The 22,764-nt window shown below is 42.5% G+C and overlaps 1 protein-coding gene across 1 annotated transcript; it reads left to right on the top strand.

The window, feature by feature from the left end:
• Positions 1–2,393: 2,393 nt before the first annotated feature.
• On the top strand, positions 2,394–21,891 carry kpna4 (karyopherin alpha 4 (importin alpha 3)). Its single transcript, XM_084126169.1, has 17 exons — positions 2,394–2,828; positions 3,986–4,030; positions 4,138–4,227; positions 4,336–4,365; positions 5,574–5,626; positions 7,505–7,600; positions 7,692–7,777; positions 8,766–8,852; positions 11,812–11,981; positions 13,739–13,783; positions 13,859–13,990; positions 15,413–15,541; positions 16,803–16,907; positions 18,163–18,234; positions 18,316–18,478; positions 19,053–19,147; positions 20,119–21,891. Exons 1-17 carry the CDS (start codon positions 2,760–2,762, stop codon positions 20,215–20,217), a joined length of 1,566 nt encoding a protein of 521 aa, XP_083982295.1. The 5' UTR covers positions 2,394–2,759; the 3' UTR covers positions 20,218–21,891.
• The last annotated feature ends 873 nt before the right edge of the window (positions 21,892–22,764 follow it).

Raw genomic sequence — 22,764 nt, 5'->3', positions numbered from 1 at the left:
ACAAATCTGTAAGACATTTAAAGCACTGGAAATATTTTACAAAAGCAAATGTATACTATAGCGAACATTGCTCCTTTCAAAAATTGTTAATGCATTGAGCCCTTAATGTACAGGAATAAATGACCCAAGACTTACTGAAACTTCTTACAAGTATATCAAGGAGTGGACATGGCTAATGAGCAGATAAGTGTCCCTCTGCTGCCACCTATTGACTTTAGTGGTCATTTACTGTCATTTTTGTTTTAAGTGTTTGTTTTTCCTGCAGGTGAAAACAAGATGAATTAAGCCTTTTACTTTATTTATCAGGGCTGTCAATTGTTTTGCCTGAGTTGGGTGATATATTTGTATGCTCTTAACATAGTAGCAAAAAAATTTGCAGTATGACTAGGTTACATTTAATAGAGTGCTAGGCTTTATAAAAACTGTAGTGTAGCTCTATTAAATAGTATATTTATGTTAAACTATTTTAAATTGAATGATTAATGACCTGTTCAGAATAAGTATAGCAGTAACCAGCAATCAGAAGTATGATAATTAATTTTAGTTTAAAATCCATACATTTTAAAGTGGTTTCAGATGGTTAATTAATAGCCTACTAAATGCAGCATCTATGAATGAACTTGAGGCATGCAGACCGGCTGCTGCAGGGCTTTAACAAATCTTAAACAAACAAATATATGAACCACTTTTTCTGAATTTTACTAGCCCATTTTATTTGTCTCTCATCGTATACATGACAATATACTTTTATCTATCATTGGGATACAAAATGCATACTTAACAGACATTCATCATTATATAAATAAATAAATCCAATGTAGCCCTTAGTAAACTGCCAAAATAAGATTATCTATAATGTCTATAACAGTAGCCTAAATGTAGCCTATGAGAAAATAAGGAAAATAAGGCGGGCAGACGTGCAGACGTGCAGACGTTAAGACGTGCAGACGTACAGACGTACAGACGTTAAGACGTGCAGACGGGCAGACGTTCAGACGTGCAGACGGGCAGACGTTAAGACGGGCAGACGTGCAGACGTAATCCACACGTTAAATTCTAACGTGACGCCGCCGTCACGTCTGTAAAGATCAACAGCTACACGTTATTGACGTGTCTACGTGACGTGATATTTGCGTGTACGTCTCCATATAAAACAAATGGAGACGTACACGCACGTATACACGTGTGTTATCTGTCGTGCTAGTCAGTCTCGTCGCCGAACGGAACATTTCGAGCGCCATACACTGCACTGAGCTGTGTTGAGTAGAGTGTTAAATACGTGTTAAATACGTGTTAGAGAAAAAAATAATTAATAACTTCACTGCCACACGTGCATGACGCGTGACGTCTGACTCGACACTTCACTGCCACGCGTGATTTACGTGACGTCAGCGTGACGTCTGCGTGACGTCTGCGTCTTAAAATGAATGGAATAAATAGCAGAAAAAAAAAAAAATAAGACGTTGAGTGAGACGTTCATTGAGACGAGTGCATGTAGCAAAGTCATATTAAAGAGCCGATCGGAACGCCATACTGTTGTGAGGTTAGGTGGCACGTATTGTGTATGTGTGTGTGTGTGTGAGAGTGAGACTGCTGCCTGCTGAACAGGAAGAAGGAAGAAGGATCTGAAGTGCCGGTGTTTCGGCAATAAAAACCCGCCGAACTGATCCGAAACCAGCCCAATTTTTATCCACCCGCCCAAACCCATTTTTGCCCGCAAAATAGATTGCAAAACCGCCCAATCTGGCAACCCTGAGAGAGAGAGAGAGAGAGAGAGAGAGAGAGGCGAATCTGCCGTCTCTTTTTATTTCCTTCCCAGCAATGTCTCAGGTTTTGGCAAAGGTGAATTTGGGCTTTCTGTCAAACGCAGAGCGCCACCTGCCGGAGACATTACACTACCTCCTGACAACTTCAACAACAATAATACTGTTGTTAATAATAATAATAAATCGGCAAATTAAATACAGTCGTGAAATTATTTAAATTAAAAAAAATCTAACAGTTTTACTGCTTGCGTATGGGCACTTTGGAAACACGCTTCACGAAACATTTACGAATCTGTCGTTTCGAATCAGTGGATCGGAGCGTGTGTCAAACTGCCAAAGTCACGTGATTTCAGTAAAACGGGGCTTCGTTAAGAAATGTCAATGGTTCACCGCTGGGGGGCGATGATCTGAAGTCTGAAAATTCATGAAAGAACACATTATTATACAGACACTTGATATTTAATCGTATTAGATGATTAGTTAATTGCATTTGACAGAGTTTACTTTAAATAAAATATTTGCAATGGGTGTTTTTATGCATGTTTTGCGCTGTTCTGATCAGCAGGGGTCACCACGATTCAAACGCTTCGAAACAGTGAATCATTTTGCGACACAATCGGTTCAATTGATTCGAAGCTTTGAAAAGCTTCGTTTCTCCCATCAGTCGCTTGCAGACACAGATTCGTTACAAAATATATTCTCTTGTCGGCGATTCCAGAAGCTTTTTCCGTTCACAAAACACAAGAAATAATCGCTTCATTCGCGCACGCGACGCGATCACACAATAGTGCTATAATATAACGCGTCCCGCACTCCCCCGTTATTCTCCGCACGCCTCGCGAGGCGGTGCCGCTCCACCGGCAATCCCAGCATACACCGCGCCTCATTAGCATAAAACATTCCGGTGTCTACAAGAGCCGAGCGAACACATTCAGCTCCAGAGAACGGCAAATACCTTTAAATTAAAGATTATATCCACACACATCGGCAAACATGAGCGACAGCGAGAAACTGGACAAGCAGCGGCTGAAGAACTTCAAGAATAAAGGGCGCGATCTGGAGGTAAAAACGCGTGTGACGTCGAGCAGATTTACAGACACTTCACGAATAATCGCGCAATCTTCCGCGCTCGAGCTCTCATAACACGATTTGTGCTCAGATCTGAGCGTTTATGTGAGAATAGAGAGGTAGAATCAGCCGAACTTGTGATGTGAAGGTGTTAGCCGCGCGGCTAGCTCGCTGTTAGCCTCGAGCTAAGCTAACGCGCGTCGCAGCTCTCCATTAAAGTGTGTATTTGTCATCAGTCTTTAAAACAAGCGCAGAGATGTCCTCGGATGGGTCGTGATGTGTGATTCTGGGCTCGGTGTGTGTGTGGTGGTCGTGTGTGAGTCCTGCAGTGAGTGTGTTAGCATGAGCTCGGCCTGCTGCACAATAACATCCTCCGGACGCCTTTCTGCTGCGTGCTCGGGCTGAAAGCGCTCAAAAGGGCAGATTATTAATAGGCAGTGTGTTTACTGTGGTCGGAACCGTCGTGTCGTGTGTGTGTGAGAGTTACCAGCAGTTATTCTCTCTTTTACCGCATCACATTGACGCGAACAGCGCCCTGCGCACATCAAAACACCGCGCCTCTCGGCTAACCGAGCCCGGGGAGATTCCGGAGTGTGTAACACATCCCAATCAGTGCTGCGAATAACAGTGTCGTCGGCATAAAGATGTAAAGAACAATTAGAGTACACTTGAGGTTGTTAATTAAAAAATAATAGTAATAATAGAGAACGTTAGAGGTCCCAGGACTGAGCCTTGAGGAACACCCTTTCCAACAACTCATCAGTCCGTCTGAAAACCTTGAAAACCAACACAGTGTTATAGAAGATTAGCATTAAACCAAAGAAGCTGGTCAGAACTCTCGTCTAAACGTGTTTTAAGTAATAATTAAGGTTATTGTTTGGCTTTGTGCTGGATTCAGGTATTGAAGAATGACTTTAATGCTGTGATTTATACTGTTAACAGACGTGTATCATCCAGGTGTTCAGTGTAATAAAATGACAATCTTCTACGTCTTTAATTTTGAGGCGATATGAGATCGGATGACATGAAGAGCTTGTAGAATGATTGTTTCCTCATAGCTAAAATGTGCAGGTCGGGTGGCTCATCTGTAGACTGACGTGTGTGTGTGTGTGTTATGATCAGTAATGATGCTTCTGGTTTCTCCTGTACAGACGATGAGAAGACAGCGCACAGAAGTGGTGGTGGAGCTCAGAAAGGTAAGAGTTGCTCAAGTGTTTGATTGACAGGTCAGTAGTGTTTATACTGTAAACGCTGTGTGTGTGTGAGTGTGGACGCCTGAACAGCTGGTGTGTTTCTCCTGCAGAATAAGAGAGACGAGCACCTGCTGAAGCGGAGGAACGTCCCGCACGAGGACATCTGTGACGACTCGGACGCCGACGGGGACTTCAGGACCGTAAGAGCTGCTTCTGCTCGTCTCTGTCTGGGGGGTTCAGGGTTTAACGCTCAACTGAATTTGTAGTAATTATTGCTGTAACAATTTATGTTGTTTTTTTTTCAATAGCAAAACACTTCGCTTGAAGCAATTGTGCAGGTAAGTCATGCATTTTTAAAAAAATAAAGTGTTTAAATTAAAAATATGTGCACAATGTGATTTTGATGATTGACGAATGGGAGCTGTTTTGAGTGAGTGAATCTCATGAAACATGTCTGGCTCTTTATTTCCTCTATATTACAATTAAGTAGATTCTTGTATAATGAAAATGAAACCAGTTTTATGACTTGTTTTGCTTTCTTTTTTTCTTTCATTTTTAGATTCTCAGTGTTACATTGGTTGATTTGATCAATTAAAAAAAAATAAAATAAAATAATAGTTTGGACAGATTTCACATCCCTACATGGGAATAGTGCTGTACCTTACATAGTTCTGATCCATTTTCTCAATATTTTTAACCTTAAAACAAAAATCCCAAAAGTTTTAGGTTTCCCGGAGTAACAACGTCATGTTTGTGGTTTTAAATCTTCAAAAAAAAAACAAAGTAAAGATTTTGCATCCTGATGATGCGTTACATGGAAATAGTGCAGTATCGAACACATTTCTGATTCAACTTTTCAAAACCTTGAGGATTTCTGATTCAACTCTTCCATTGTTACCCTTCAGTCTCACTCTACGTGTGTGATCACTTTTCTTATGTAACTTCTGAGTGTATTCGTCTGATAGAAGAAAGTCATAAGCGTTTAGGATGACCTGAGGGTGAGTGAAATCATGGGCTAATTTTAATTTTTGGGTGAACTATCCCTTTAAAGCCTAAATGTAAACGTTCCCCACGCTATCTAGATAATCAGCTTGATGACGATTCTGGAATTGTCGGTCAAATACGGGCTATTTCCACTGTGTGTAAAGCATTCAATATGCTTCAAATGATTATTCATGTTTGTAAATGTGTAGTTCAGTATCAGTTCAGTATCAGTCGCTGCAGCAATCGCCCTCCCCTCCGCCAGAAACTCTATCTCAGTTTCCCGATGGTAAACACGACTTCAGAGGGCATTCGTGTCAAATATCCGACTAGGAAACTTGCATTTGCGATACTTCCGATAGCATGAGAGATTCTTCCGGCGCTCTGTGGAAGGCGGTCACACTGAACCTCTGGATTCACTCCATCGACTGCATGCTGGAGGCGTTCGTGAGATTCACTCTAATGGCTGCTGCTCTGGTGAAATGGCTAGTGCAGGGCACAGGTGATGATTGAGACATGTTGCTGTGGGTCTTCATATAACGAGGCGTGTGATGGTTGTTTGCAGAATGCCACCAGTGATAACCAGGGCGTTCAGCTCAGCGCCGTTCAGGCCGCCAGGTGAGTCACGGCCCGTTCAGCATCAGTGCTTTCTACTTGTTGTAAAAGGTCTGAAGAGTGAATTTTATCTTCCACGAGGGCAAGACATGTAAGCTATGTTTGACTTTGCGCTGCCAGAGAAAGCTAAACTAAAATCACCCGCGCGTGTGAAACGCGGTTTGCTAATAAACTTGAAGTATAATAAGCACAAACTGTGTTAGAGAATTCTACATTCAAGTAAAAAGGTAGGCTGTCTTTCCCACATAGGCCTACTTAAAAGCAGAGGTGGGTATTAACCAAGTACATTTACTTCGTTACATTTACTTGAGTATTTTTTTGGTAAAATTGTACTTCTAAAATTGTCTAACTCGAGTACATTTCTAATGTAAAAACTGTACTTTTACTTCGTTACGTTGGGCGACGTTCCTCTCGTTACTTTATTTTAATGCAATACATGTTGTTAAAGCAACACTAAGGAACATTTTTTACCTTACAATAATGTTTCCAAAATCGTATCAGTGGTTCATCAAGTCGTAACAGGGTGAACGGCACTTCTGGATCCGCTTTGCGGCTCTATATCTGCTATAAACACACTCTGCAAGTTTGCCAGATCGGGTCGCGTTTCTGTAGTTTGAGACATGAGAAAACTACAAATTTGACTTGCTTTACGTCAAGCATTACAATAGTCATTATTTAGTTTTTCTTCATTTCTGATGTCACAATACATCATACTTTCATGAAATCATGCAACATACTCTACCTTGTCTGTGGACATCGTTCACTCCGAAGCCGGCGCTGGATAAACAGCGAGCGTGCGACAGTAGGCTAAATTATTTACAGCGGTAATGGACAATTCCGCTTCCAACCTGTAGGGGGACCGAAGAGGACAAGCTCCTTAGTGTTGCTTTAAATGCGTAGTTTATATCAAGCGCGCTGTATCTTTTTTCTGGGCATGAGTGATGCTCAATCCACAAATGAATCACTCTTCAGTTGATTCTGTTCAAAGACTTCAAGTTGGCAGATCTGTCTAAATCGGTTCACGAATCAGTTTGAATGATCTGTTCAGTTCCTGCACGCTCTGAATCGTCTGAAGCACTTTCACACTCGACTCATTGTTTGCCTATGATGAAGATCTTTATTAGTTGAACATCTTTGTATGCTGTTTATTTGCATTACCTGTTTTTTGGACATATACATTAATTTATACATTAAATAAGCTACCATTGTCCACAGTTTATGAAATGAACCCGCGGTAATGTGTGTGTGCAGTAATGTGTGTGTGCGGTTGTGTGTGTGTGTGTGTGTGTGTGTGGTAATGTGTGTGTGCGGTAATGTGTGTGCCAAACTCTGCAGTGTCACTTTATTTCGACATCGTCTAACAATCCAAATGTAGTTGTATAAGTTACTATTATACAAACCAAAGGACAGGCAATGGTTTTCGGGCTACAGATGTCAGAAATAATGCTCGTCTCTTCTGTTTTTGTTGCAAAGATAGCCTATCTAATTATGATAATAATAGTCATTTAAATTAAAAATATCTAAATAATATATATGTGTATATGTATATGAATGAATGATCTGAAGTAACTAGCTACTTGAATAGTTTTTTCATTGGATACTTTTTACTTTTACTCAAGTAACTATTAAGATTATTACTTTTACTTTGAGTAAATATTTCTATAAGTACTTGTACTTGAGTACATTTTTTGGATACTCTACCCACCTCTGCTTAAAAGCGAACCCAAGGAAGAAACGTTAATAATCCCCTGCGAAAATGGGTGAGACGTGAGTGAAGATTTGGGAAAAGAAACAATAGATTCCAGAGATCGAGGAGCTTCCTGTAGTGTGTGACTCGCTGTTAACTTGTGTGAGGTAATAATCCTGTTGCTCGTCCTGCAGGAAGCTTCTGTCGAGCGACCGCAACCCTCCCATAGACGACCTGATCAAGTCTGGGATTCTGCCCATCCTGGTGCACTGTCTGGACAGAGACGACAAGTAAGACCCGTGTCCTGCGAGTGTGAGGTGCTCATGTTGTGTGTGTGTGTTTCTCGTGCTCATGTGTTCCCTCTCTCTCTGTGTTGTGTAGCCCGTCTCTGCAGTTCGAGGCGGCCTGGGCTCTGACCAACATCGCGTCGGGCACGTCTGAGCAGACGCAGGCCGTGGTGCAGTCCAGTACGTTACCCTGATGCTCCTTCAAGAGCTGGACACCAGTGTCTCGGCTTTCTATAGAAAATACATTCTATATAGAAATAGAAATGTCTCGGTTTTCAATGAAGTTCTCTATGCCGCCTTCACTACTTAACACACTAATCTGAGCTCACGTGCTGAAGTAGCAGAAGCTGACAGAGGAACATTAGTAGTGTTGGCTGACTAGTCAAAAGAAATCAGCTAGTGATGTGTACATACAGCTGTGGACTCCTTTAAGGCCCTGATATACTCGAGGTGGAGTCCTTTGTTTAGGGGTAAAACGAAGTGGTTACTGTTAGTGAACATCTGACTCTGCCCACACTGATGAGACGGTGTTTCCCCTACCATTTGTTTTGGGGGGCAGCCCGCCCCTTCAAAACATCCCCCCCCCCCCCCCCCCCCCGCCTCCTGAAAGAATGACAAAAATACACACACACACACACACACACACACACACTGAAGCACGTGTGACGCTCACACTGTTTTTTGCCTGTATGAGGACACGAATGCATGAACTTCATCTCCAGACTCTAGATCCGCTCTGAAAGTCACTTCGTGAGCATTTAACCGCTTCATTTGAAAAAAACTATCGTCATGTCATAAACACACAGAAACTCAAAGGTTTTCACGGCCACCCATCAAAATAAGTTCGGTTTAACTTGACAGACATATATTACTGTTGTGCAGTAGAGTTTAGTTAACACTAGTTTCGGGGATCTAACAATTTTGCTTGGAGTATCGGGGCCTTTAAAGAAGTTCTCTTGAGTGTCCGTTAACCAAGTGCTCAAGGTTTCAATGGCTGCTGTTTAATTAAATATGTAGACTCAAACTCACAGAGTGAAGCACAGCACTAGATCCTCTATAGGCTCTATTACAGCTCTATAATGTGTCTGTCAGCTTCTCGGTTCACTGTAGATGCAGCTCATCACAAACTCCATCTGCTAGTCTTTCTTATCTGTGTGTGTGTGTGTAGATGCGGTCCCTCTGTTCCTGCGGCTGCTGCATTCCCCTCATCAGAACGTGTGTGAGCAGGCGGTTTGGGCTTTAGGCAACATCATCGGTAAGTGATGAACTCCACACAAGAGTTGCTCTCCGTACTGGAGCGTTATCATGAGCTGATGGGATTTGACACGAGTCAACCGGTCGCCACACCACTCATCTCGCAGTCGTGTGTTTCACATCCTGAGTGTCATGTGGTCTGTTCACACTCATGGAGCGGAGTGACTGAGGCTAGTGCTGGGCGGTGTGACCAGTCATTTATATCACAGTTTTTCAACATTATACCAGTTTCATGGTATATGAAATTCTTTTTTATTTTTTAATAAAGCATGTCTGGGGTAAACCACAATTTCTACTGATTGAGAGGAAATACTGATGTAGATTGACTTAGAATGCCATACTGTCATGAGTGGATATTGTAGAGAAATCCCACACTAGTATTGATACAGGTTTGCAAGGCCCCACAATATCATGCTGTTTATAAAGAGGTGCCAGATTAAATTAAATGAAAATAACAAACTTTAAGACCAGTCAGTTCCCTTCAAACACATTCATATAAAAACACCCGTGCTGTGTTTTGACTTTGTAACGGTCAGCGCTCATGTTTATTTAACACTTTCAACAGCCTTTTGGAAAATCTATTTGTGGCGGGCAGTGTTGCTATTGTGAACCAATGTATGGGAAACACTGTAATATAATTTGACCGCTATCAATTATAGTTTAACCTCTCCATCTTCACCATCAGGCTCAGTAACACACATCTGAGCATCACCAGTGAACAGTGAAAGGACCCTCTCAAACAGTGTCACGTCGCGTTCCCAGCGCTGTTTAAGCGACATACACTGGTGTCGTAGATTTTTCCCTAAACCTAACATCACCGTCGGCTGGGTGCTAATCCTATACTCTAGCGCGTCTACGCATCGACGTCGGCTGGGTGCTAATCCTATACTCTAGCGCGTCTACGCATCGACGTCGGCTGGGTGCTAACCCTATACTCTAGCGTGTCTACGCATCGACGTCAGCTGTGTGCTAATCCTATACTCTAGCGCGTCTACGCATCGACGTCGGCTGGGTGCTAATCCTATACTCTAGCGTGACTACGCATCGACGTCGGCTGGGTGCTAATCCTATACTCTAGCGTGTCTACGCATCGACGTCGGCTGGGTGCTAACCCTATACTCTAGCGTGTCTACGCATCGACGTCGGCTGGGTGCTAACCCTATACTCTAGCGTGACTACGCATCGACGTCGGCTGTGTGCTAATCCTATACTCTAGCGCGTCTACGCATCGACGTCGGCTGTGTGCTAATCCTATACTCTAGCGTGACTACGCATCGACGTCGGCTGGGTGCTAATCCTATACTCTAGCGTGACTACGCATCGACGTCGGCTGTGTGCTAATCCTATACTCTAGCGCGTCTACGCATCGACGTCGGCTGTGTGCTAATCCTATACTCTAGCGTGACTACGCATCGACGTCGGCTGGGTGCTAATCCTATACTCTAGCGCGTCTACGCATCGACGTCGGCTGGGTGCTAATCCTATACTCTAGCGCGTCTACGCATCGACGTCGGCTGGGTGCTAATCCTATACTCTAGCGCGTCTACGCATCGGCGTCGGCTGGGTGCTAATCCTATACTCTAGCGTGTCTACGCATCGACGTCGGCTGGGTGCTAACCCTATACTCTAGCGTGTCTACGCATCGATGTCGGCTGAGTCTAATCCTATACTCTAGCGTGTCTACGCATCGACGTCGACTGGTGCTAATCCTATACTCTAGCGCGTCTACGCATCGGCGTCGGCTGGGTGCTAATCCTATACTCTAGCGCGTCTACGCATCGACGTCGGCTGGGTGCTAATCCTATACTCTAGCGCGTCTACGCATCGACGTCGGCTGGGTGCTAATCCTATACTCTAGCGCGTCTACGCATCGACGTCGGCTGGGTGCTAATCCTATACTCTAGCGCGTCTACGCATCGACGTCGGCTGGGTGCTAATCCTATACTCTAGCGCGTCTACGCATCGACGTCGGCTGGGTGCTAATCCTATACTCTAGCGCGTCTACGCATCGACGTCGGCTGGGTGCTAATCCTATACTCTAGCGCGTCTACGCATCGACGTCGACTGGGTGCTAACCCTATACTCTAGCGCGTCTACGCATCGACGTCGGCTGGGTGCTAACCCTATACTCTAGCGCGTCTACGCATCGACGTCGGCTGGGTGCTAATCCTATACACTACACCGACGCCATCTGGGTGCTGATACTTGTTCCCCTAACTAGCTTACTTCTTGCGCAGGAATAATCGACAAACAGACTTCCGCAAATGTCCTCTAAATGCTTTAATCACGGCTGGAGGATCTCTCGAGCAGTTCTCAGAGAATCTCCCCTAAGAAGAAGCAAGGCTGGAGGATCTCTGACAAATTCCATTGAGAATCCCACCTGCTAACACAAATACAACAGTTTTTATAGAATAAGGAGGTATGGCAAAAATGTCATACTGCATTACATAATTTCCCCACAATTTGATTGGTTTTCATAGACAAACCCTTCTGTTACCAGGTAAAGCAAACTTTGTTTTAATGATTACTTCATTGTTAATCACAAGGTTCAAACCTAGTCATCTGTCTAGTTTCAATTCCCGTTTTTGTTATTTTTACACGCACACAGCCAAAGTCAAAGGGGTATGGCAACACAACATTCAAAAACACAGGACAGTTTTAGCACATTGTGTTTCAAAGTGTTATCATGTTAGGCCTGAAAGAGGAAGTAAGATTAGATGTTAGAGACATGGTTAGTTTAATATACAGTTCACTATTTTATCTATTAAAAATCCACCACACTGGTCTTGCGGTATATTAAACATTCATATCATAACAAAATAAACTTCGGTATGACCGCCCAGCACTAACTGAAGCTGTCTGTCGCATGTCAAACACCGGGTCATGTTGGTGCAGCTGTGTTGCGTGTCGTGATCAGAGGCTGATGGGACTATGATGATGATGATCGCTGTGTGTTACAGGTGATGGTCCTCAGTGCAGAGATTACGTCATCAGTCTGGGTGTGGTCAAACCGCTCCTGTCCTTCATCAGCCCCTCCATCCCCATCACCTTCCTCCGCAACGTCACCTGGGTCATGGTCAACCTGTGCCGCCACAAGGACCCGCCGCCGCCCATGGAGACCATCCAGGAGGTACGAGTGTGACGTGTGTCTGTGGCGTTTCACTGCTAACAGCTAACAGCTAACAGCTGCCACGGGCAGAGGGATCGGGTCGCTTGTAGGGATGGGCATTTTTCTAAAATATTGCATTCGAATATTTGGGCTCTTAAAAATTAAATTGAATTAAATATAAAAAATTGACAAAAGATTACACTAGGGCTGGGCGATATGGCCAAAAAAAATGTATCACGATAATTTTATATCAGTCTATCGATAATTATCACGATAAGTTTGGTTTCTATGGTATTTGTAACAGTAGCCTAAATGCATTATTAAATACTGTAATTATATTCCGTTAGTCCTTTAATACATTGTCTATATTAATAATATAATACAGTTCAATATGTATATCCCACATTTCATGGTGCAGTTAATATTACTAGGCTAACGTTACAGTAAATCCATGGTAAATGATGGGAATTTGTAGACGGAAAAGCCTTCAGACTGTATGGTTGCGCACAGTGTTTCCCCTGTTCGTCAGCGCTGTTTCATCTGCCTTTAAACTGGTTTAAATCACGGACACGTGTGTGTTCTCCGCTCAATTCAAGCGCTTCTCACTGGATCTCGTGACCGAGACGATCAGAGTAAACGCATCTGCTCTGGTGAGCTCGCGCTGACGTTTGGACTTTGAGCCGAGCGGATAAATGGTCCGTGTGGCGCGCGGTTCAAATGAGTTCGTTTAGCTTTTGGCACATAAACATTATCGAACATTTATCAAACTCTTATATATATGAGATAAATAATATAAATAGAAGTCCTCGCAGGAGCTGGTGATATTGAAAATTTAAAGTGAGATAATTGAACTTTTAACAGTCAATTTAAATCAAGACCGTTTAATGCACTTACACAGCAATTACAGCGGCGTGGTGTTATGAGACTAATGTTTTAAACATTATTTTGAATATAGAGATATGAAATGATGGGGGAAAAAATTACATTTAAATCTGAAACTAAAGCCTCCAGTAAGTAGTGTAAAGTCATTAGGTGTGTTAAACGTGACGCTGCGCAGCTTCACGTTTAACACGCCTCATCTTAATGAGTGAGTCATTGAATCATTCATTCAACCGATTCTTTCAAAATGGCTGATTCATTCAGGAGCAAAGCGACGGTCTTTACAGATGGATCATTTTATCATTCGCTCAACAGCTTCGTTCAGAAATGCAGATTGAGTCAGGAATGAAACCCCATTTTGAGTTGATCAGAGATGGGCAGGGGTTTTGTTTGGTGCTTTTTGTTGTAGAAATAGAACCCAGATTGACAATATTGTGTCTGAAATGCAAGTCACTTAATATAAACAACTTGATTTTATGCACCAGTTCAATAAACAATCTAATTTTCTGTTGTCTTGAAATGTACAAAAAAAGACACCCGTGTGTTTTGGGGGCTTTTATATTAATTTCTGTGGCATTTTTGCAGCAACCCAGCAATTAACTTCTGTCTCTAGTCTACTCTTCCCAGTGAATCTTTTACGTCATGTCTGCACTGTTGTCTGAGACGCATGCTGAACGAAACTCTTGATTTCGACTGATACTGAACAGATTTAAATAACTGTTTGGCCATTTGCACGCATGCCCTCAGTAGACATGTTTGTGGTCACTTCTAGTGCTCGATGCTGGCAAACACTGTAAATGGAGATGACACTTCATGATTGGATTATCAGTCTCTGTACATGTAAACTTGGTTTGTTTGTTGGTGTAAACTGGGCTAATCTCTTGTCTGTCTTCACACAGATTCTTCCTGCGCTGTGCGTGCTCATTCACCACACTGACGTCAATGTAAGTGCTGCTCTGGTCATGTGACCGTAACTGGTGTCATGTGGGCACACAGGTTTAACTCTGAGCTCTGTGCAGATCCTGGTGGACACGGTTTGGGCGCTGTCTTACCTCACTGACGCGGGCAACGAGCAGATCCAGATGGTCATCGACTCCGGGATCGTACCGTACCTCGTCCCCTTATTGAGCCACCAGGAGGTCAAAGTTCAGGTATGGAAGAGCCTTTTGTGTTGATGTGACTTCAGAGATATGCGACCTGTTCTCTCTTCAGGGTTTGTACAAGGTGCTCAAATTTCAAAAAGTCAAATTCAAGCACTTTAAGTCCTGGAAAACCCTTGAAAACAGCCATATTTATGAAAAGGGTCTTAAGTGCTTGAATTATTGAAAGAAAATGTGAAATTAGTGTTTAATTTCATCGATAAAACAATCTTTTCACGCAAAATCAACTCTGCTTGATATATAAATATCCAAGTATATGATACAGCTTTCAGTCTTCAGGTCAATCATATTCAAACTGATTTTTCCCCACATGAATATAAGGATATCTTTGTCTTAGTATCCTTTCAATGGTTAAAGTTACCAAAATCATTGCATGTGCTGCACTTTAGTTGTACCTTTTTTTTTTTTTTTTTTTTTTTACCTTTTTTTTATTTAAAGGTAATAAAGATATCGTTTGATTAGTGAGATCTCTAATTGTATTCCTTGAAAACCAAAAAAAATAGTGCTTAAGTCCTGTAATTTGATTTTCCAGTATCTGTACGAACTCTGTCTTCCTCTTCACTCATTAAAGCGATTAGCGTGTGATGCCTGTATATAGTGGCCTGTATATAGTGGCCTGTATATAGTGGCCTGTATATAGTGGCCTGTATATAGTGGCCTGTATATAGTGTGATGCCTGTATATAGTGGGGCCTGTATATAGTGGGGCCTGTATATAGTGGCCTGTATATAGTGGGGCCTGTATATAGTGGGGCCTGTATATAGTGGGGCCTGTATATAGTGGGGCCTGTATATAGTGGCCTGTATATAGAGTGGCCTGTATATAGTGTGATGCCTGTATATAGTGGGGCCTGTATATAGTGGGGCCTGTATATAGTGGCCTGTATATAGAGTGATGCCTGTATATAGTGTGATGCCTGTATATAGTGTGATGCCTGTATATAGTGTGATGCCTGTATATAGTGTGATGCCTGTATATAGAGTGATGCCTGTATATAGTGTGATGCCTGTATATAGTGTGATGCCTGTATATAGAGTGATGCCTGTATATAGTGTGATGCCTGTATATAGAGTGATGCCTGTATATAGTGTGATGCCTGTATATAGTGTGATGCCTGTATATAGTGTGATGCCTGTATATAGTGTGATGCCTGTATATAGTGTGATGCCTGTATATAGTGGGGCCTGTATATAGTGGGGCCTGTATATAGTGGCCTGTATATAGAGTGGCCTGTATATAGTGGGGCCTGTATATAGTGGCCTGTATATAGTGTGATGCCTGTATATAGTGTGATGCCTGTATATAGTGTGATGCCTGTATATAGTGTGATGCCTGTGTATAGTGTGGCCTGTATATAGTGAGTGGCCTGTATATAGAGTGGCCTGTATATAACGGTCTGCTTTATGGTTTCAGACGGCAGCGCTGCGAGCGGTGGGGAATATCGTGACGGGAACTGATGAACAGACTCAGGTGGTGCTCAACTGTGATGCTTTGGGTCACTTCCCAGCACTCCTCACGCACCCCAAAGAGAAGATCAACAAGGTAACCGGAAATGTGGACAATGTCAGGATCCACTCCAGGGCTCGACATTAACGCTCGTCCGCTTGGACAGTGGATTTTTTTGAAGGGGCAAGTGAAAGAGAATTCTACTTGCCGGACCGGACAAGTATCCTGATTAAAACGTCAATAACAAAAAAATAACTAGGAAATCACCGAAACGCAGGAGTGATTCTGCAGTCATTTAGTGTAAGTGGCGATTGATAGTGAATAATAATATAATGTAGTGACGGTAAGAAGGTTGTGCTGCTGAACATCGCTCCGCTTCATGAGGAGAAATGGAAATAAATGAGTGCAGCTTACACGAAGAAACTCAGTTAACCTACAAACAAATCTTTTGAAGGAATCAATGACTCGGTCATTAAAGCGGTCACCTGCCGCCACCTACTGGTAACAGGTTCAGTTTCATGTTTAAGTCATTTTTTTTCCAACATTTCTTATTTGTATATTCAAAAAATAATTAAAAAAAATCTCATAACATTATTTAATGCACTTGTAAGTTTTCAGTGTAAATTACTTAAATTTGTAATAGCCCTATAGTGTCATTCTAATTTGTTCAAATTTTAGAATTTAAAATGAAAGATGCAGCATATTTAAAACAATTTGTGAAAAAATGCCCTTTATAAAGGTTAAAATATCATAAATATGCAGATTTAAATATCAAAGCTGACTGAACACTGATGAGAATATTGCTTCAGAATAAATTTTTACAATTTTTTTTTTTATTTATTTTTTTGGACGAGCAAATGTTTTACTCTGACAAGTGAATGGCAGATTTACTCGTCTGAAGGACAAGCACATGAAACGGCTTAATGTCGAGCCCTGCACTTCTGTAGTAACTGTAATATCATGGCGTACGTGATATGATGACAGCTGAGGTGTGGCGCTGGCACGAGTGACGCTTGAGTAGTGTTAGATCAGCATGTGTTTAATGTTCAGCTCAGAGTAATGTGTGAGTGTGTGTGTGAGTGGCTGATGGGTGCGGGTGTCATACACACAGTGCTGATACAGGAGTGCATCTGAGGCGGGCCGCTCCCCGCGAGGCCTGTCCGCGGCCTGGCCGATGATTAGAGCCTCAGTATCATCATCCTCACCCTCAGCTCCTCTGCCAGCGTCTCCGCCTCAGCAGGGCCTGTGAACCTCACGCTCGCCCTGAGATCTGATCCACTCGCTCGTCACACACGTGACCCCGTCATCAGCCCTGACGCTGCTGTGCTGAGTGTGTGTGTGTGTTCTGCTCCCGCAGGAGGCCGTGTGGTTCCTGTCCAACATCACCGCAGGGAACCAGCAGCAGGTCCAGGCCGTCATCGACGCCAATCTAGTGCCCATGATCATTCTGCTGCTGGATAAGGTGGGTGACCCAAACTCATGCACATGCACTTCAGTGTTGATCAATGAATGATGAATGTTCACTTATCAATTAGGGTTCAGTTCACATTTATTTGTATAGAGCTTTTCACAATACACATCGTTTCAAAGCAGCTTTACAGCAAATGCATGAATCCACATTACAATTTAGAGTGATCTCTTATCAGAGGAAACTAAGTTATGCATTTCAGAAATGTACATGTACAAAATCACAGTTAGCTAAAATTTATTAATTTAAACAATGTAGTAATTTAAGGCAGAAACAATGAGCTCATTGAAGTAATGAAGATATACTTAGGGTTGTAACGACACACTCATGTCACATGAGGTCAGTCATTTACGGAAGTGACAACCTCATTCTACAACAGAATTAGCTCACAACCGCATTTACAGCAATTCTGCACTGTGTGTACGAGCCGAACTGGGCTGCGTTTCTCAAAGCCAACTGTGGTCGCAAGTTCCGTCGTCACCAATAGAGTTCAATGGAAATTGCGAAAAACGCACCCCGAACAACTATTACTTGATGTATTTGAAAACGGTTTCGCCTGATGAATTGAATAGCTCTACTTTTAAAGAATTAATCTTTCTAAGATGATTGGAGTGATTTTGTAAGGTAGTGCATCAGCATAGAAGATAATAAACGCATTACAAGCACAGATAAATGCAGTAGAGAAAGACGGTTGAGCAGTCCTTTGTTTTCAGGTACAGACATTGAATAATCAAATGTAAAATAACACCATATAGTCTTTACTGTATAAATTAAATGATTCATATAATTAAAATAGTGTATCTTATGGTTACCACAGTGTCAATCATCTCAGTTTTGGGGGCGAGTCATGCCTGTGCAGGTGGAACGATCATTTAAGAGATTCACTCCTGTGTGTAAATGAAGTTGTCACTCCTGAACTTTACAGTGCATACACAGCCAAGAAGTACGGTTCACTCAAATGCTAAATTTGGTATTACATGCTGTGGGTCCTGGTCCTTAGCTGAAAATAGTGTAATGTTAGACACTTGCGCTCTTAATAAAATATGATATTTAAAACTTTAAAGTACTTAATTCATTAATAATTAAATGTGGAAGCTCAAATGTGTGTCTGACCCTGTTTTTTTTATTGTTTTTTTACATATATTGCAATAAACTGTGATCGTTAAACTCCTGTTATCACTGATGTAAGTGTGGTGTCCATGACCCCAGTGAAGCGGCTCATTGTGTCACACTGGTGTGTTTCTCACAGGGAGATTTCGGCACTCAGAAGGAGGCGGCGTGGGCCATCAGCAACCTCACCATCAGCGGCAGAAAGGATCAGGTGAGCCGCTCGCCCGGACACGTGTGTGTGTGTGTGTGTGAGGAGCGGCGTGTTCACGTGTGTTCTCGTCTCGTCCTGCAGGTGGCGTACCTGATCCAGCAGCAGGTGATTCCTCCCTTCTGTAACCTGCTGACGGTCAAAGACGCGCAGGTGGTGCAGGTCGTGCTGGACGGCCTCAGTAACATCCTCAAGATGGCCGACGATGAAGCCGAGACCATCGCCAACCTCATCGAGGAGTGCGGAGGTGAGAGCGCTAGAGTGTGTGTGTGTGTGTTAGGGGTGTAACTGTTCAAACCGGACTGAAAAACCCAGCTCTGGCCCATTGTTGAGGTTAACCTCACTTTACCTCATGTATCACAACTAATTTTGTATCCTTGACATTTGATTAAATGGTAATTAGGGGTGTAACGGTACACATGTTCGTCCTGTGAATTTTCTGGTCTCTTATGTATACAAGACGAATACAGCATTATACAGCGAATACAGGAAAATTATATGCAATAATTCTCAATATCGCCCAGCCCTACTTGAACATGTTCCAGCTCAACTACATCCACCAGCTGAAGGCATTACTAAAGCCATTTAATCCCGCTCATTCACTTTAGACGTGTCAACTAGGTTGCAAAAATGTCATCCTAAAAATAAATGTGTATGAAATGCATGATATTCATAAGAAATGAAGCGGTTCTAGTTTAATTTGACGACCTTGGGTTAGTCAAGTGCCTTCTTTCACTGACTTGTTGAAAGGAAGCAGGTCATGAAGGTCCTGTTGTAGTTGCAAGTGTTTTTGAAGATCTTAATCATCATTTGTTGCTCAGGTTTGGAGAAAATCGAGCAGCTGCAGAACCATGAGAATGAGGACATCTACAAACTGGCTTACGAGATCATCGATCAGTTCTTCTCATCTGATGATGTAAGTTCCTGCACACACGTTCTCGTTCACACACACACACACACACACACACACAGGAACATGTGAATTTATCACTGAGAAAATCATTGAAAAAAGTAGTTAGATCAGTTCCTTGATGGCGTTACTCAGACTCGATTCTGGAATCGGATACTTGTAATAAAATGTAAATTTCAGTTTCAGAAATTAATTTCAACTGAGCATTTATAGAAATGCTCACAAAGAAATCGATCTGACTTTAAACAGTTCAAGCACGAGGCGACTCGCACTGTGTTCTGCGCTGCAGGCGTGAGTCACTGCACTGAGCAGCTCTTAAAGTGACAGCACTAATACTCCTGTGTCTCTAACACTCAAACAAGAGACAGAATCCACTCGCTCTTCACTGAATAACTTTTCTAACTATATTTGTAAAGTATATTTTATTTATAAAGTGCAGTTATTTTACATTTGATTAGTTTCTGAACACCTGAATATCTTAAAACGGTTTATTTCAATCGTATCTTTGTTCAGTTGTATCCATTTATTGCGATTGCTAATTTTTTATTTGTTCTTTTTTAATTACCGAGTGTCTATAGTCTTTAATAATGCTTGAAATGTATATTAGTTTGGCTAGTTATTTTTCTATGGTGTGTTTAAACCACAGGCAAACGTTCAGTAACGCAAGAGTTCTTTAGCCTGATGACTTTTGTTCATAATTTCAGCTTCAATGAAATGTTTTGCAATAAGACTAAATGTGAATATCTAAAGTTTTTTTTTGACTTTATCGGAATTGAAATTAAGAATCCATTACAATCAGAATCGCTATAATTCAAACGATGCCCAACCCAAGCCACGCCCCAAACTCACGCTATTGGTTGAGCTGCAGGAGATCTGAGCAGACCACACTCTCAACGTTTAGATGGAAATCAGGAATCATTATAATTCTAACGATCCCCAACCAGAGTCACTCACTGAACCGCTGGCTTCTCTTTCAGATCGACGAGGACTCCAACCTGGTTCCTGAAGCCATCCAAGGAGGAACGTACAACTTCAGTTCTCCCACCAACGTGCCAGCAGAAGGGTTCCAGTTCTAGACGCCACGGGACACCTGGAGTTTTGTTTGTGATGCAGCACTCTGTTCAACATTAAAAATAATTAGAGCGAACGAACGAGAGAGAGAGAGAGAGTGTGATGATGATAAATATTAGGTCCGTTGTGCTTGGCTGATGGGATCCAGCTGCATCTAAACCCAAGAGAAATTGAGTGGAGTTCCTCCCGAAGGAAAGCGTCCCGTCGGCGTTTGAGATGATGATGATGATGATGATGATGATGATGGCTTTGAGTGGATGCGATGCGAGTGAGAGTGAGTGGGTGAATACTGCGTTTCAAAACACCACCATCTAAACCGAACGCGCTCGGAGCAAACTTCACCAAAACTGCCTGGCGCGTGTCTCTTCAACAAACCAAACCCAACCAATGGGAGCAACCAAGACGTCTCACATTAGTAATCTGAGGTAAGGACAATAATTGAGGACCTCATCAACAACAAAGAGACACGAACACACTTCTGAGGAGTGCGTGAGTGTGTGTGTGTGTGTGAGTGAGTGTGTGTGTGTGAATGACCCCTGAGGGGTTGATCTGACGTGCTGGAGAACGGACCCAGCAGACCAGAGCCCTCTCCCGTACGCTAGCGGCGTCACGCTAACGTCTCCGTGCTGCATGTGCGCAAGTGAATGGACGTGATGGTGTGTGTGTGTGTGTGCTTGACTGACTGGTGAAATGCAGGACTGAATGTAACGAGTCGACATGGGGAAAAAATCAACCGGCGTGTGGAAGGTGACCAATTCAGCGGCAAATTGTGGAGTAGCCCGGAAGAGAGGAGACTAAATGGATTTAAAAAGATTAAAAAATCACCTTGACTCGGCATCAGTGATCTAAAGAAGACAATGTCATGACTTTAATTCCCCCTTTTCCTTTTAAACCTGATTTCGTGCTGATGACACTGGACTGAGTGGAGTCGTCGAGGAGGATCGGTCGGGGATGTGCGTTTTGTTCCCAGTGTGTGCGTTTCTCCCTAAGCCTGTTTCTTTCCGTCTTCCCTCGTGTCTGCTTTTAATTTCCCAGTGCTGGTGTAAATACATGTAATGCACATTGTGCACTGTTGTGGTACCTCTGCACAAACACTGCGGCCCCTCCTCTGAGCGGGTCACGTGATCATGTGTGCAGGGGGTTCAGACGCGGCGTATCCTTTGCATGTGCTAAACTGCAGCATAGTTCATTTTAGTGGGTTTTAGTTTCGTAAGTGTAAACCTCTTTTCTTTTCTTTTAAAAACAAAGTACCTACTGTAATGTTTCTGTGACCATCGTTTTCTTCCCATTAAGCCCCTCACTGTTCCTGACCGACGAGCAATTCTACAGCGTTTTGCACATTGGAGGTGTGTGAACATTAGCAAAGATGGGCAGTTACTCCCACTCAAACACAGTCCATCTTTACTTGTAGATATTCATGTTCAGTGTTGAGCAATATTACAGCAATGCGGACTGATAGCGCTGTTTCCCATCCGTTCTGTTTCTGAACTGTAGAGCTAAATTTGTTTTGCATAACCTCTCGATGGCTATATTATGTTTTCTTTACCCCCCCCCTCCCCAGCGGCATTCCTTGTTTGCAAATATGTAGTTTCAAAAGAAGACAAAAATAGATGGTGTACCTATCCTGTTGGACATGGACTCACAGGCTCTGTACCTATTCAAATAAATATTCAAATGTGTCGCAGTGGTGCCTCTCTTCAGCTGTCCGCCGTCTGATCCTCTCTGACACAGGGAAATACCACTCTATATATATCAAACCCAGTCACTAATCTATCGCAGTGAAGTCACCCCATCCAAATCAAAGCGTTCTGGGTTTTATAGAGCTTTGAACAGTTTCCTATACACTATAACATTGAAGATTAATCTTATATGAACGGTAATTATGTTTCTAAGTGTAAACTATTTCCAGCTCGCCATTTGTGTTTTGTTATTAAATCTTAATTTTTCTTTTTTCCTTCGAGAGCCTAACTATTATTGATCAGATCTGGATAAGTTTCAGTAGTCTTCAGATTTGATCTGAATGTCTATATCTTGCCTTATGAAAGTGTGATCTCTCTGAGACTCATCAGGACTGCGCTGGATTTAAGGCCCGATCTTCACAATCCTCATGGTTATTGTTCTCAGTGTGCCAGTTTTTCACAATGATAGTAATGAGTAAAGTTTCTGAATTGAAAGAAGGTTGTGTTCTGAAGATAATTAATTCAGGTAATGGTGTTTTATATCAGGTTCATTGTGATTTTATTGGGAATAATAGAGGTCACTGCGTTTATAATGTTGGCTTGATCAACTCCTGAGACCATATCTCTGAGTTTACTGCGCTCTAGCTGTGACCTCCGTCAACCTTCAGCCTGATCTGACTCTATGCAGAGTCTTTTCTAGCTGATCTGACTCTATGCAGAGTCTTTTCTAGCTGATCTGACTCTATGCAGTCTTTTCTAGCTGATCTGACTCTATGCAGAGTCTTTTCTAGCTGATCTGACTTACGGTTTTCCCTAAACCTGATGATCAAAACTACGGAAAATCCCAGAGTCTTGAGGGGCTCAATTTCAAAC

Source organism: Abramis brama, assembly GCF_963993115.1.
Source record: "Abramis brama genome assembly, chromosome: 10".
NCBI lineage: Eukaryota > Metazoa > Chordata > Actinopteri > Cypriniformes > Leuciscidae > Abramis > Abramis brama.
This window is presented reverse-complemented; position numbering and strand designations above follow the sequence as displayed.

Excerpts from the sequence above, each read along its gene's own strand:
- kpna4 (XM_084126169.1), top strand. The coding sequence starts at position 2,760 with ATGAGCGACAGCGAGAAACTGGACAAGCAGCGGCTGAAGAACTTCAAG. Across the intron at positions 11,982-13,738 it reads CCATGGAGACCATCCAGGAG|ATTCTTCCTGCGCTGTGCGT; the intron begins GTACGAGTGTGA and ends GTCTTCACACAG. Across the intron at positions 19,148-20,118 it reads AGTTCTTCTCATCTGATGAT|ATCGACGAGGACTCCAACCT; the intron begins GTAAGTTCCTGC and ends CTTCTCTTTCAG.